Source organism: Drosophila pseudoobscura, chromosome 2 (assembly GCF_009870125.1).
Source record: "Drosophila pseudoobscura strain MV-25-SWS-2005 chromosome 2, UCI_Dpse_MV25, whole genome shotgun sequence".
NCBI lineage: Eukaryota > Metazoa > Arthropoda > Insecta > Diptera > Drosophilidae > Drosophila > Drosophila pseudoobscura.
Window position 1 is genome coordinate 25,805,912 of NC_046679.1, and position 16,319 is coordinate 25,822,230.

The window sequence follows — 16,319 nt, forward strand, 5'->3', positions numbered from 1 at the left end:
TCTGAATTCCACTAATATTCGTTTCTTATATGTGCACTCGTACCTGTAGAGCATTCGGCCACATGCAATTTTCTGGCGAATCATCGCCATTATCAGCGGGGCTTAGCAGCTCGCCAACAGGGACAGACTTCCCAGGATTTCCAGAGTTGACAGTGCTCCTAGACTCCAGCTCAGAACCAGTTGCACTTGCCCCTGTGCTGGTGAGAGCATCCACTGCCGAAGGCACCGCCATGGCCACGCCATAGCCATAGCCGCCGTAGCCGCCATTTACATAGCGATTGGCAGGAACTTTCTGTGAGGATGAGCCAAAGATGGATCCCCGTAGCAGGTGTTTCGCCTTGCCACGAATCTCGGTTGCAGCGGCTCCAGAAATTGGACACAGCTCCTCAATGCTATAGCCATCTGGGAGAAATCGGAGGGTGGCACGGGTATGTGCATTACGTTGAATTACGTTAAAGCTAAAAAGTGGCTCCTGTCCTGCACAGGGTGTGGTAAGTCCACATACTTACCTTTCGCCACAAACTTGTTGTACTGGGCAAACTCAATTGAGATGCTGGTGCCTCGAGGGCAGGCAATAACCACCTGGTCCGAGTCGCAGGCCGCTTTCTGATACGTGCGCAGCGTGACCGACAGTAGCGCTGTAAAAAAAAGGTGATTTACATAAAATATCTTTATAGCATAATTTTTAAAGGTTTCCATGTCGACATCATCTGATGGGGATGTGGAAGAAAAATAAATAACCGAATAAGTGCAAGTCAGCTCCATTCGGGAGAGCGTGGACGCCCTTTTGTACGGTTCTCTTGTCCCTCATTGTAAGTCTGATGATATGAAAAACAAAGGACTAAATTGAAAAGGATCCGTCCTTGCGTGCCAGAACTTTTCCCCAATTACAATGAAAGCCGGCGTCCTAGCCCCTAACAAACCCGCAGTCGCTAAAGCTCTCCACCTGAGCAAACAGCGCGGAGTACTCGGAGTACTTGTGGGTGTTGGAGGCGTGGAAGGTGTGGCTGCGACACATATTGGAGCAGGGGAAATTAAGATAGCTTTATACCGAGGGCCACCGCTATGCCTTCTTCCGGTCTGCCTCTGCGTTGCCGAACGCGGAGGATGAACCGACTGATGGAGGAAGCAAGGAAACATATTTTCGCAATTAAAAATAAGTAGGCCCTATGGACGGTTCTCTCGACTTAAAGTTGCCAACCGGTAAAATTCTAAACAAGTCCAACAATCTTTAATTTTAGCTTAATATTTAAATATGCACAAGTGTTTGCTGTTTTCTTAACCTTATCCACGGGGATAGGATGCCATGGTTTTAATGGTAGGGCTGTGGAAAGCTTTCAAAAGGATGTAAAGAACAGACGTTCCTCTAAAAAAAAAAAAAAATCTAATGGGGCGAGAAACAAGCGTCTTAAAGCCCCTACGTCCTGGGATCCACAATCGAAATTAAAACCGAACTTCAAAAGCATATAATTTTCACCCTCAAAAAGGTGTCGGGTATTGTTTTCGATTTAAACAAAACCGCCCCTCGCACCCGACCTATGCGAGATAGGACCCATTGATGCGGGCTGGGTATATATAGGGGGATGGGTATAGGCAAACTTAATTATCACTACGAGTGTCGCTGCAGTAGTGTCTGAGACCCTCTAAGGCCCTGCAGTGAGATTGCCATTTTAAAGCATCGACGAGTCCCGACGAGCTTCCCCAAATGTCCATCTAATTTAATGGGTCTGTTGCGGCAGGACTGCCGTAAACTGGTCCAGTTCGGAACATATCACCGAAATGGCGAATATGCCCGTGTGGAATGAAACACACATCCATCAGCCGGGGACCGGCTCCAGTAACAACGCTGCAGGGCGGACATGGCAAAATAATTTAGCTGTTCGCTTCGTGGCCTGCGCTTTATCCCTAATGAGTTCGGTGACTGCGCGAACGATTTGGTTTGTTTCTGACGACTGCCCTGCCCCGAGCGAAGGCGTGGCGGCAACGACTGTGGGAATGGAAGGTGCCCGGGTTAGGGTTGTGCGAATCTGTGTGATTTATATGGCGAGCCGTAAATTATATTCAAATGCCGATCTCCCCCACTTATGGCGGGATGGACAGGGTCTGAAAACTGGCGACTGGGGACTGGGGACTGTCCACGTGCACACCACCTCCTCGCCGTTTGGGGCCGTTCGTAATTATTTCTTCGGGTAGATAGCAATTCAATGCGGCAATGGGCACCGCCCCGTGACAGTAAATTTTAAGGGACAGTCAGGACCACCAAACAAAGGACACGCAGGAATGGTGCTATAGGCAAATGTATCTGGAGGATACACTCATTATCCTCAACTAATCGGACTGAGCACTGATATACTTGTGTTAACTTTCTCGTCCTTGAACTAGTTCGTTGGAAGTCTTTGTGGTCGCCAGTATTTTAGAAATACTTGAAGTTTTTATTGGAGCCGTTTCAGAAAAGTAATCGAATCACCCTGGTACGAAGCGCCATAAACTTTTGGCTGCACTTGGCCATAAAATCTCTGTGTTCTTGGTCTCTCCGCACCCGGAGATCACGTCCCGCAGCTGCCGCATGCGAGGTTTACATTTTAAAGCGAAAGTGTTTGAGCCGGAGGTTTAAACTGAAACGAAAAACAATAAAAATAAGGAAAAGTCCCTTTGACCTTGCTGCTCACAGCCACAGCCACATCCACTTCCACATCCCACCCTATGTGGGTGCGTCTGCCCATACAGGCACGTGAAGCTTTTGGGCGGTTGTTCAAAACTTTTTATTTGATTTGAAATTGAAAGCGCCGCAGAAGGAGTCCCTCGCCGAGCTGCGGGAATAGGGTCGTTTCCTCGAACCGCACTCTTTGCGGGGAAACGGTGTCAACGATGATGTGGAAGTGGATGGGGAATGCGATCTGGGCTCCTCATTTACGTTTCGAACTGTCGGGCATGAAATTTGTGTAAGCGATGGCATTACATTATGAAGTCTGAAGTTGCCATCTGTATGTCTCACAGGCAAGTATATCGCCTCGCTTAACATATATGACTATATGAATAATGCATGTCTACAGAGGCACCAAATTCCGAGGAGAGTAAAAAGTGTCCCTTCGTTTAACCAGTCGGAAGGCACAGAGATGGCCGAACACGAAATCAGTCGTGTGATTTCAGTCCGTTGTGCGACTCGAATTATTCGTAGCTAAGCTTGGTGAAGAAGTAGTGGAAACTGGAGCAAATCAAGTTAACATAATTTTAAAAATGTATTTATTTCTTGTCAAATTCAAATAAATGGCTTCGCCTTTGAATGAGCACCATTAAAAATTAATGGAATGCAGCGCCAGAGTACAAGCAGGTCCCAGATACTCGTAGATACATACATCCAACAGAAGAGCATACTCTTCGAATGAAACGCCGAGAGGAAAATAAATATTCTATGAGCAGTAAGTGCAGAGTTCAATCGTACCCAGAGCCCCTAAGCTGTACTTCCTCCATCCTCCATGATACCAGATCCGCCTAGCATCCATCAACGGGAAGCCTTGACTTAAGTGCCAATATAGCGGACAGTAAAAGCAGGAACAGATTAGGTTAGAGCTGAGACGGAGCTCCGCGAAAGTTAATTCAGTCTACCAGTACTTCTGGGCACACGGTAGCGCTCCGAGAGTGGGCAGTATTTGGGATGATAAAAGGTGCGTTTCTAGCCTGTGTATCCGTGCGAGTATATTCTTTGATTTGCAGTTCCCAAAACTTTTGACCTCCGCGTCAGTGGGATGCGCCCACTTAACCCAATTTGACTGTCACTGCAATTTGCTTTTGATCTGCGAGGAGGACCAAAAGCGCTGCCTGGAAACGCTTTGGGACAGGGCAACGCTCTGGGAACCGATGCTGGGAACCGAAGCGGGCCAGACACGAGTAAGCAACTGTCATCGGGTGTTCCCAAGTCAATGGCGTAGAAGAAATTGATTTGTTTTGATTTATCCCCATGAACTTTGCCTTCTGTTCCACACCACACCACACCCAGTTGCCATTGCTAGTCAGCCGTCGCTGCCTTTGCGTCCCCTTACTAGTGGTCCCGCTTGCCACTTTGCTGTCTTCGTTGCCCTCTAAGCAAATTCGTCTGATTGCTCCACGGACTGCTGCTGCTCCTGTCGTCCTCCTCCCAGCACCGTCCATTCCTGGCCTGGCCTTCCACTGTCGCCGTGCTCAGGATGCGTTGCTTCCATATTTTATTGACCCATTTTGTTCCGAACAATAAATGGCAATTCTCGTCTGTTGACACAGTGGGGCTGGTCCCTGCCCCTGCCCCTGCCCCTGCCCCATCCTCCATCCATTTCAGCCAATAAAACTTGATATGTCACTGATATGACCGGCGCTCGCCCAATTCTGTTCAGTGACCAAATAAATATAATTAAACGAAATTTAATATTTATGTACAGTTTTTCGGACATCGACAAATGGAATCAATTCATTTACGTGTATTTTGTATGTCAGCATGGCGCATCTGTCCATCCTCCTTTTTTGCAGTCTTTGACTGAGACCTGCCACAGATGGAAGTTATCCTTTTCATCGGGGAAAATGCAGTTTGGACATAGATCTAGACTAACAGATTTATTCTTGTTGTACCCCAACAAAAAATTTAGTTAAAAACTGCTTCCTCCTTTAACATACATACATATACATATATGTACATATGTATGTACGAAGTAGTCTATTCTGATGTGTATATTCAGACTGTTTTGGCAGATATGTTTTGGGACCTCTGAGCTCGCTGGGAAGGAAAGCACACAGCCAAGTGTCGACGGATAAAAATCCGTTCATTCGTAAATTAAATGCCAGGGAAACAAAAGGGAAAAGGAAAGATATATATAGTCGCGACGGAATATGTAGCATTACTTGTCCTTTTGTGCTGGGCTTGCTGTCTGTTTTTTTTCTGCAGTAGACCTGGACCTTATCCTAGGCTACGAAGCTTATGACATTTTACGAGCTTTTTTAATACTTTGTTAAAACTTTGCGCTTACCGCTGTTGTGCCGTGGTCCCACGTCCACGTCCACCACCATAGCTGCAGATAGAGATACTTATCCATCTTTGTACTCGGAAACTTGTGAGACCCAGCACAAAATTTATGAGCGTGTTTTGTCAAATAGAGATGCCCGGATAGGCGTGGCGGCCTACACGCCGCGCATACGCAAAGTTTTTGGCTATCTGCCACCCAAGGACTCATAAGAGGACTCATAAGCAAGTAAAGCATTTCCCGGTGCTGCCGCTTCGGAATATTTTTGCAGCTTTACGAGTAAATATTTCGTATTCGTGTGGAAGTCCGCAGGTCTGATCTGCGATGAGCACTGTGAATACTTGACACGTCAGCAGAGCTCTTGTGAACAGCTGGGATTAGGCCGAACTCGGACTCAGACGCCGTGTGCCGCCCCTAACCTTTTCCTCTGGCCAAAACTGAGCAGAGCATCCAGCCATCCAGGAAGCGCCGAAAGAGAGCGGTTATCCCACGGCAAGAATGGTTCGGTAATTGAGAGAATACTTTTAATAGTCTCCGAGCAGAACGCAGCCTTTTTTATTCGGACCAAAAAATATTTTGTTACAATCCAATTTGGGTGCATATCTATAGCTCAAATGGCAGGTACTATTTGCGTTAGAGTTGCATCTTTCATATGAATATTGAGGGGTCGAATTTACTTTTCCAATTAATATTTACGAACCTGTTATAAGCTAGTGTTACATCATTCAAAACAATATATAATTTTCTTTGGGAAGTAGCTCTAAGGGCGGAGAATATTAATTGATGCTTACCCAGCGGATCTATGCGGAATATGACCTCCCCATTGGCGTTAGCGTTAGCACCCGCACTGAGAACGAACAGAAACGACAGCATCAAGCTCTGGGCCTGCGAATAATCCATTCTCCGTCGGATATGCGAGCGGAGCGCGGCGGGAGATTGGCGGGCGACTGGAGAAGCGTTAGCCAGCGTCAGCGGTCCGCGAGGGGCGCGTTCGCATCACAATCGGGGATCCAGCAAGCTCGCTGATGGCGGCTAAGCACTCGATCTCGCATTAGCTCGCGGAGATCGGAAGTCGATTGGCTATATTCACTTTTCACTGTTTCAGCTTTTCCTTTTAACTTATTTACTTTCGGTTTTTATAGGTTTTTTACCCTGTTTCGCTGTGCGAAAAAAGCGAACGACACGACTCTCTTTAATAGTGGTACGCCACTCGTGGTCCCGTTCCACACTGATTCCGGTGCAGGTAATCTAATTGACCTAAAGCCTTTCGCCATCCCTCCCATTGCCAGCGGGTAGCAGCATCGATTGAATCGATTTTCCTCACCACGGACAAAGCAGAGCGGAAGATGCTCCTGGCGCGGAATACCCTGTGGGTCTCGCCCCGCTCTGGACACCAACCCATCAGCAGGACCATCAAAATTCATGCCCACGCATATGCAAATGAGTGCCATACAAATGGCACAGCCATAGCAGCAATGGAATAATGGCAGCAATATCGCCGCCGGAAAAACTATTCGCAATTGTCGCCTTGCCTTGTGACAATTCGAGATACGAGTAGCTGCATTTTTTTCACACATTTAAATTTAATTTCGTGCCGTCCAACTTGGCTATTTTGCGGTCTTGCACGGTTTTCCAATATACGGGTAATAGCGGCTTCGATTGGTTTGTCTTTCCCTGCCCTGCCCTGCCCTGTCCTGTCCTTCCCTGCCGATTCATGATTATGTAAAGTGCTTGCCATAAAAGCAACCAGTATTATATACCCCATCATTCATGTCTCTTGAATCTGTTTACTGGCTTACAGAAGCGCTGGAAGGCAGCTTCGAAAAAGGCAACAAAAGTTGCGAGAATCTGAGCCACGTATCATCTCAAGAGTGGATGACACTAGAGTGGGGCTTGGACGGCCAATGATGCGCTGAAATGTTCGCAGCACGCTCACATCCAAACTCCGAGCAGCATCAATCATACGGCGGATCAACGGCAATTATGTAACTCCGCCATTGGGCAGCAGCATCTGGAAAGATGACGAGTCCAACAGAACTTTTAATTAAAATGTTGTCTGACAAGCAAACTGAGAACTTTTGGCACTTTTTTCTTGTGCTGGCGCCGGCGACTGTTCGACCAGTCCGAGTGCATGGCCGAATGGGAAAACAGTCGAAGCTAGACGGATGACCAGAGCCAGGGCTGGGCCTTCGGGAGGGATGAAAGGCACTCGAGACTAAACTGCCAGGTAAGCGTGCTGTGCAGTTTATTCCCATTTAGCATCGGAATGTTTAATTAACGCTCAATGACACATGTACTTGTCACCCGGACGACAGCTGACAGCTGCCTAGATTGAGTCTGATTGCCAAACGCATACGGAATAGCTAGATGCTCGATGCTCGACGCTCGACGAAAATGTCGGATGCATTAGGTTACAGCTTGCACTCAAGTTAACACCGATAGCACCAAATTGTGCATCTGAGTCTGGAGCATAATCAATTTGGGGGTCTCAGTTACAGGACGAGCGTTTTATCTGCTAGTGAGCATTTAGGCTATTGCCACAACTAAAAGCTAGGAAAAGGCTTGTTGGACAACAGAGACGGACGTCTTCTACTTGCAATTTCGTGGCATTCGTCGTTCGCTCTCCGGCTGTCGACTTGCATTAAGCAAATGACAATCTCCTGGCATAGAAGGCACTTGAGAAGCGGCCTCAATTATTCGGATTGCGACTGTGCCAAGGTCGGGGTATGGGCATGGAGGTGAGTTTATACGAAATGAATGCACGGAATCCCTTAGCGTTGGACATTTTTCATGAAATTATTCTTCGCTTGCGAATCATCCGCTCCTGGAAGGGACTCCCCGCCATCTTCCTCAATGAAACAACTTCATTGCGACGGGCAGCGCGATACGAGTATTTTCGCATTGGTTGTATTATTCAATTATCTTATCAGGGCAGCCCTGCGAATGAACTTGAGTACCAGCACCAGCCGCGCACTCGACAGTTGATTAATGATGCGATCCATGCCAACTTTTCTCTGCTTCGGATGTGAACTGCGGGATGTACGTACACACATACACACATGCATACTATGCCATACTATGTATGTATGTATGTAGTCAGCTAACCGCTCGCATATGTAACAGTTCTTTCCCAGCCATTTAACACGGTATTTACTAAGGCCTGGCCTACTCTGACAAAGTCCTGATGGTTGTGGGTGTGGGTGGTTCATATGCGGTCTTACAAATGGCTTTATTAGCACGCATTATGCGAGGGGAGCACTTGAGAATGGCACTTGAACGCTCCACTTGCTGACAAAACTGGCGACAGAATTGGAAAAGGCGACGCAAACGACGCCTCCATCTGAAGCTCTGGACACAATTTAACGCGGTCCGCTTTCTGACATTTCGTGGAGAGAGGCATACTAATCATTACCGAAGAGGCTCAACCACCTACACCGATCGTCCTTAATCCCCTCGAACAGCTCGGAATTCCGCGCTCGTTAGTTCCGTTTTTTGTGTGTCCAGGTTGAACATGCTGTTGGGTTTTCAAACTTTTCGGTGGTTTTTTTATGCTTATTTATACTGCCGCCGGAATGTAAAGCACACACGCACTCAAAGGAATACCTCGCGTTCGGGCTGGCAAAAAGCACGTGCAAATTCACAGTTGCCCACGGGTGAGCAGGCGGATCGCGGTCGGTCGGCTCCTATTCGGCTAAGAGCAACGCCGCCGAGCGGTACGAGGACGAAAAGTGCCAGATGGGCTCTTTCCTTCAGTTAAACTCCCGCTGTGCAGGTCCGCGCCGCTTGAGTGTCTTTTGGTTAGTGCGAACTGACGCAGACCAGACTCGTCCTCAGACCGATTCGACTGCCAGCCGACCGGCCAGGGTAGAGCGACGAACAGCTCGCATGCCTGCTTCGTGGGGAAATACTCTCTTTGAGCACAGAACATGCGCCAACAACGAAGAGAGAGAATGTCTGCCAAGGGAGCCGACCGACCGCCAACAACATTATCGGGCCGAACACGGACCCTTGCGTGGGGCTGACGAACTGGGAATCTGGGTCAGTGTGACCGCCGCATCCTCAGCACCATCCCCAGTCCAATCCCCAGCATCCAGCCTCTGTTTTGTCTCTGCCACAATCGGTGGCATTGGCAACCCGACGCGACGCTGAGAACGTGGCCAGGAGTGGCGGCGTGCGTGCCGAATTTAATCGAATGTAACGTTTACAGTCAACTTAACACATCGACTCAGCATATCGTAGTTAAATCTGTGACCGACTGCGATTGGTACAAGCAGATCTATCCTGAAGCGTCTAGCTCGTATCAGGAGGTGCGTGTCTCTGAGCGATTCCGGCTGGAACTTCCTTCTACTATTTTCATTCATTTCAGTACTTCGTTTCATAATCGGGCTTATTCCTAGCTGATGTTGGTACTGAACAACAACACGTTGGGAAACAAACGGGGCCTAAACGGATGACTTGTTGCCTCCAAATGGGAGTGGCTAGATTTTGTGATTCACCGCATCGAAAGACATTAACAGACTGTTGCAGGATCTCCTTCCTTCAGAAACGCACAACACCCGTTGACATTGCCTTACTGGAATCTATTTTTTATTTCAGCAGAGGGCTTTAGTTGAATTTTTAGACAATAACTTGTATGTATCTACGTACATCCTACGAGTGTGTCCAAACAGGAAGCTTACCTGTTTATTGGACATGTGCCAATTGGTGTGAGGCTCTCGAAATTTTACAAAAATGATACGACATATACAATAATCAAAATAAAACCGATTGTTCAATAAGGCAAACAGAATTGTTTTGCTAATGAATTTGTGATGACACGAAAATGGCCGAAAATATACATTGCACACAAACAAAACCATAAACCTGCAATGCGAATATTTTTCTAATTCTTGATTGCTTGTAATTCGCGGTTACAGATTTAATTAAGTTTCCTGCCACACTGCCACACTGCCAACCACAATTATTAGTGCTACAACGAACCAAACTATTTTAACAAAATCAATATTGCTGTATGAAATACTTTTTTCAAATATAATTTTCACACTTAGAATCGCTAATTAGAATGTTAGCTAATTGATGCTTCAGTATTTCAAAAGCTTTTATTTTCCTACTCTAATGTACATACATTTATAAGTTTTAATAATTATGAAAGAGACAGGCAGATAGACGGACAGTCGTACATGGCCTTATCGCCTTGACTGTTGAATAGATGCACCAGCTGCTAACTTCTCTGTAATAGCCTCTGAAAGGATATATCACGAGAGATGTCCTCGACAATTAGATGATGGGGAGCGTCAGCAACATCTGGACGATTTTTCAAAGACATGCTTTAATTTATACACTTTAGACTAATGATTTTAACGATGATTGAAGGTGCACATGCACAGTTATGATAAATGATAGCGAGGTATTTGGCAAGAGGTTGAATTGCTTACAGGGCAGGTATGAACACGAGAGCGGTAAGGTGGCACTGTTTTACAGTTGATGCGCAGCCATTTGTGGCATTTAATCGCACATTTTTCTGCTCAGAACCACAAACATTTACATATGTAGATGTGAACGGCCGTCAGAGTGGCGCGTACACGCAAACGATAATACTCGGGCTCTAACATACGCCGGCTTTCTTTCCTATAGAGCCATTTGTGCATTTGCATTTGCATTCGCTCCACCAGAGGCACATTCGCGTAGTTCAGAAATTTGAAGATTGCATCCGATTCCTTTCGCTTCGTTCGCATGTGCCTTCTTTCGGGAATACCGGAAGGATATGGTGGGAAAGTTGGGTGGAGCTTCCATCCCGCCCCGTTGTGACATTTAAAATGCAATTAGAAAATGCCTTTTAAAAATTTACCGTTCTATTTCGTTAATTTTCTCGCAGGAGGTCGGGCCCGGTACACGGTACACGGTACACTACTTTCATTACCATTAGCAGGTGACTGAATCTGAGAGATCCCGGCAAGGACAAGCAGCGACCGCAGAATATGCAAATGTAACATTAATATTCGCTGGCTGCCGCAGGTGCAATACTTGAACCGAGGACCAAGCAGCTGGCTATTGTGTTGGGAGTTTCGGAAATAGCTACTCGCAAGGCAAATCCGATCTTCCATGGATAGGCGCCAATCCATGAACAAATCGGTCCTTTTCAGGACCACCAAAACTTCATAGAGATGCATATATTTTCCTTTATTTTAAATATTTCCCGACAGAAGGAATCGTCTCTATGTTAAGAAATTAGCCGCTTAGTTTAAACGCTGCAAACGCATACATCGATGTGCACCGTTTCCCATTTCCGCTGCATCGTCATCTTTTCTTTTCGCATATCGCTAATAAATTTATACTATATGTATATATATCATTCAGAAAGTACATATATATCGAACGTCATACACTTTTTATTATTATTATATATTCACATATATATTATAATGTACATATGTATATTACATCACAAAATTTTCACAAAATCGGCCTCATTTTCGTATTTGCTTTTTTGACGGGTTGGATCCTTACGGTCATGGGATAATTAGTCCTTCACCGATCTGGCCCTATTTTTCTGAGACATAGCCTTCCGAAGATTTGTAATACTGTTTTTGGCCATATACATATATTGTGTATAATACAATATCATAATAACATAATTTATTATAATATAATATAATATAACAATAAAGATATATTGTGGTATTCTGTGTCCTCGATTACTTGCTAGTGTGACCAAATTCATTTTAGTTTTAACAGAGTTATTTGGGACAGAATAGCAAGCAGTTCAAAATAATTTTATTATTATGGTATAACATATAATCGTTCAGTTTTGATTCATTTATATCAAGAAAGTATAGCAGTATAACAGAATCAATCATTACAATTCCGCAGCATCTTCTTCGCAACATACATTCGCCACATTATAACAGAAAGAAAACTTCATATTTATGGCACCAGTGTATGCGGTAGACATAAATTTAACGAATATTTTGTATATGAGTTTATAGCGTTGAGCAATATAACACTATAAATATATTAGTTTAAACGAAAATAACAAAAATAGAACATAGCTAGCTAAGCGCCATCTGTGAAAAGGTAGCCGCAGTATAACAGAATCGAAATGTGAAATATTTGGTACCAGTACCACTACGACTCACTAGATGGCGCGATAGGCACTGTTGGGCAACGGCTGCATTTCCATTCTGACGTACGCTATATTCAAATGTTAAGAATTATGGCGATGTTAAATGATTTAAAAAAATTCGAATGAAAAAGTCAATTTTTAAATAGCTGGTTTTTGTATTTGTTTATTAATTAAGTAGCGTAGTTTTTTAATTAGAAAAGAGTTCAGCTAATCTGCAATCGAACATACTCTTTTACGGACTTAAAACCAAAATATGACCTAAAGTTACGAGTGGGCTAAAAAATTTCTACACTCCCCCAACTATTAAGTATCAAAACTTTTCCGGGTTTTTATACCTGGTGCGTGTAATACCCGGATAGAATCTTTACCGACCCCATAAAGTATACATTAATTCTTGAACAGCCTTGTTTGACACCTAGTTCTCACAGGCAATAAGATCTAGAGCAAGGACATTTTGTATCTAAATTTCTGTGATATCACACCGAATCCAGTTCGTTTCCAAATGTTGCCACACCTTCTATGGCGCCACAAAGAATGAAAATCTGTGGCATCGCACCACAATTTTGAAGATACGAGAAAACCAAAAACGCAGAACTATAGACTATAGACAGTGGCTTCGCTGCATCTTGCTGTATGCGCCTTCTGGCGAAGAAGAGACATACTGTCTGAGAATGGGGTATAAATGTAGAGTCGCAGCTCACAACGTTTCGAATCTTGTAAATTAGATCTGTGGAGGCATCTGGCGTACGTTACTGGCGTTAAGTAAGGGAAATACGGAAATTTCGGGTCAATACAAGTCTAAAAAAATATATCGTTTGCTGGAAATCGCTCGATATGTTGGACAGACTTTGTGGAATAACTTTAATCAAGAATAATCTTTGTTGTAAAATATAATAATAGAAAATTAAAAATTAAAAAATTAAATAACAAATTTCGGACAAATGAACTTTTCCTGATTCGAATAAAATTGCTGTATTTTATTGACTTTTAATGTTTTTGGGCGGAAATAACCATTTAGAAATTACTGAGTTATTTTGGTGTAAAATACGATTTATTGATGAGACAACTGCCCTAATTTCCCCCACATCACTAGGACAAGAAGTCAAGCAAATAGCAATCGCTGCAACAGCAAAAGACATCATAAGTTTGGCAGTCCGTCCCCGCCCAGGCATCAGGCGCAGTCAGCTCCAACCGTAGCGAGTAGGATTAACGGCCCCAAGAACATTCATTTGAATCAGAATCACTTTTGTATATGCAATGCAATTCTGCATCGCAGATGCTTTATTCTGTGCTTTCGCGTTAGCTCAGTCCTGCAGATCTTGATCTCCTTAGAATTAACTCGTATGAATGCCTCACCTCATAGATACGGACACATACTATTCATCCGCCATTTCATCAGCGCCACAAATTCGTCTGCGAGTTGGTACCGCATTTCCTGAGCGCCGTTTTACCGCTGCGGATCCCATCACACCCATCAATTCGAGTTCTCGCCGAAATCTCTTCTTCGGCTCTACCTACACCCGTACTTGAAAAGTTATTACTGCACCCAGGCGGAAAATTGCTTCTTTCTGAGCGTGCGAATTGTTTTTACGCTTTGTTTGAAAAGCGGGCAAATGGTACACACCTACACAACCGGCTTCTTTGGGTTTCACAATGTGCTGGGTCCTCGTGGCTGCTGATTGCCGCTAATGAACGTCAAATGGAAATTCCAGTGATGGGCGCTGCTTTAACCTGAAAGCAGAGCCCGAATGTCGATTTTGTGTGACAGGGACACGTGAGATGTACGTACATATACATTACTGAGACTGAAAATGTATGTTTCGCAAGCCTTGCCAGTGAATCAGGTTTCAGTATTTAGCCCTGTTGACCGTCTGCGTTGCGGGCTGCTTCTAAATCCCCATGCAAACTGCGATGCACCTCTGCGGCTCGACCTTTTTAGCTATGTCAATCGGACCGATGAACTGCAGAGCCGACAGCAACTGAGGTAGTTAAAGGACACATGGACCCTGGAACTGGCTGCGCTCCCGCTCCCCGACCTTTTGGAAAACTTTGGCTGAGCATTTCACAGAAAGGTGTTTTTCCCCCGCCTAACCGGAATATTAGAGCTGCCTGTCAGCGTGTGGCGCTTCCATACATGCTTGCAACTTTTAGCGTCCCGATGCCACCGACAGGAAGTGTCAAACAGGCCTCACTCACTTAGTCTCACTGCCACGGGCACTCCCTCTGTAATACGTCAGGTACAAACTTTTTCGGAATTTGTTGGCACAAAGCAAACTAGAGACTATGAGGGACGCAAGGGTGTGGCAGGGGACGCTCCCTGTCATCGGAAATTTTGCTGACATGATTGGTGACGACTTCTTCAATCGTAGGGAAAACAAAGAAACGCACACATTTTTCCAGGGGCCTGTGAAAAACCAAGCAAACGCAACCTACCAACCCTTTTCAGGGGTCCGACTTGAAGACGGCAGTCATTAAAAGTCGAAATGTTGTATTGTAAGTAGGTCGCTTTGCAGACAGATCTAGTCTAGCGGGAAACACATCGCTGTGCGCTGTGCAATGTGCGCTGTGTGAAGCGACATTGACAGTATTGTCAAGTCAAAGACCTCACATTTGTTAATACTCGTGTGCAGGCATTGTGCATTCCCCTAGCATTCCCCTCTTGTGGCATGTTTTGTTGAGGTTCTGCCGGGTCGGATCAGATCAGATGTTCGGCGATGATTCATTGCAATGGCCTGTCAAAATTCCAACTAGATGGAGGGCGACATTTGTTTATTTTTACACTGATCTGATGAGTTTTCATTTGAAACTAATACATTAATATAGCATGGAAATGCTAACAGATATATCGAGATGTCGCAGCCACAAAACCGTTCTCAGAATAGCTTTCGGGATGAGAATGTCCGAAAATACTTCAGTAAATATTTTTTGAAATGCAATTCACATTAAGGGAGTACTTTGCTTGAAATCCATATGCTGCACTTGTGATCTGCAACAGGTGTTTTTAGAGTAGGACCACGGGGCTGTGGGGGAACAGGCGGAAGGCCAAAAGACCCTTAAGTCAGTATAATCCCAACAGATCTATTACGATACTTCGACACATTCATTCGTTTTTTCACGATGATTTATTAAATCGAAAAACATAGTGGAATTTTAGAGAGTCACCTACTCCAAAAATCTCCCTAAAGATTTTCATCTGTTTTCTTATTTGCTGTTTGTAACGCACCGATGAAAGAATATATTCATTATATACTTTATAATAGGTATAACTTAGTGAAACATCCATTGACTGTGGCCAAAGCGAGGTCTCAAACATAAGCATCGAATCACCATTGCAAACTATATGTATATTGGTTCGGTTTAAATGATAAGCGAGGGGGAACGTTGCGCGTCGCAGTAACGGCCGCGGATCTATATTTATACCCGATTCTTCGTCAGTATGGATCCCTCCGTCAGGAGGCGCACACTGCAAGAGTAAGAGTGTGTGAAAGAGAGGGAATGAGTAAGCGCGTGGCAGGCGTTGCATAGACATTGCAGGAGTCTGGATACGAAATAAAGTTACTGTATCTTTTTTAGTGTCAAACAAGACGGACGGACGGAGGGTGCACAGACATTGCTATATCGAATCGGCTATCGATGCTGATCAAGAATATATATATTTCATGGGGAAGGAAACAAATTCTTCTGGGTGTTACGCACATGCACTTTCACCACAAATCTAATAAAAAAGGGTTTGGTTTGTCCAATCATTGTAGATGACAATTGTCATCGCTCACTGCTGCTACTGTAGTATCGGTAAGTAAGGAAGAATATTTTTGCTTTATTTCTGGTTTTTTTATGTTGGAGAGTTTCCCTCAAAAACAATGTTAGTGCAGCTCTTTCGTACTTCTTCCATTCCTCGCATCTTATTAGCGATTCTATTATGATTGGTTCCCAATGAACAGGGTCTTTCTGTCAGTCGCCGAGTTGATAACTTTGGGACTTGTTGGGCATTGTAACTGGGAATATGTAACGTTCAATATATCACCATGTACCATGTGAATGTCGGGTCATTGTGGGTTGACAAAAAGTGCCACCACCACCCAGAATCGTATGGTAATACATGGGTATGTCTAAGGAGACATGTTTATTCATAGCCTTGGCGCGGGTTCATGATTTCCTTTCCAGTTCCAGTTCGTCCCGTCACCCCGGAAGCCCCAACCCGTGTGCGT

At 44.7% G+C, this 16,319-nt stretch overlaps 1 protein-coding gene and 1 long non-coding RNA gene across 5 annotated transcripts in view; one reads left to right on the forward strand and one right to left on the reverse strand.

Annotated features, from left to right (window-relative positions):
* LOC6897787 (uncharacterized) overlaps positions 1-16,319 on the reverse strand; it is a 28,765-nt gene that overhangs the window by 7,304 nt on the left and 5,142 nt on the right. The window contains exons 1-4 of one of the 3 annotated variants that reach the window (XM_002137856.4): positions 8,401-8,813; positions 5,780-6,148; positions 510-638; positions 44-402 (exon numbers count right to left, since the gene is read on the reverse strand). In XM_002137856.4, coding sequence (XP_002137892.4) covers positions 44-402; positions 510-638; positions 5,780-5,888 — 597 coding nt within the window. In that variant the 5' untranslated portion in view covers positions 5,889-6,148; positions 8,401-8,813. Of the gene's footprint in view, positions 1-43; positions 403-509; positions 639-5,779; positions 6,430-8,400; positions 8,814-16,319 lie in introns of those variants that run through there. The other 2 variants (XM_033385711.1, XM_015182593.2) reach the window with 2 other exon arrangements.
* Positions 3,231-4,382, forward strand: LOC26533157 (uncharacterized). Of its 2 annotated transcripts, none has more exons than XR_004471096.1 (3): positions 3,231-3,419; positions 3,487-3,888; positions 3,998-4,382. It is a non-coding gene; the product is annotated as an uncharacterized lncRNA (long non-coding RNA). The 2 variants fall into 2 exon arrangements; XR_001451906.2 differs by having other exon boundaries at positions 3,236-3,419; positions 3,487-3,665; positions 3,715-4,380.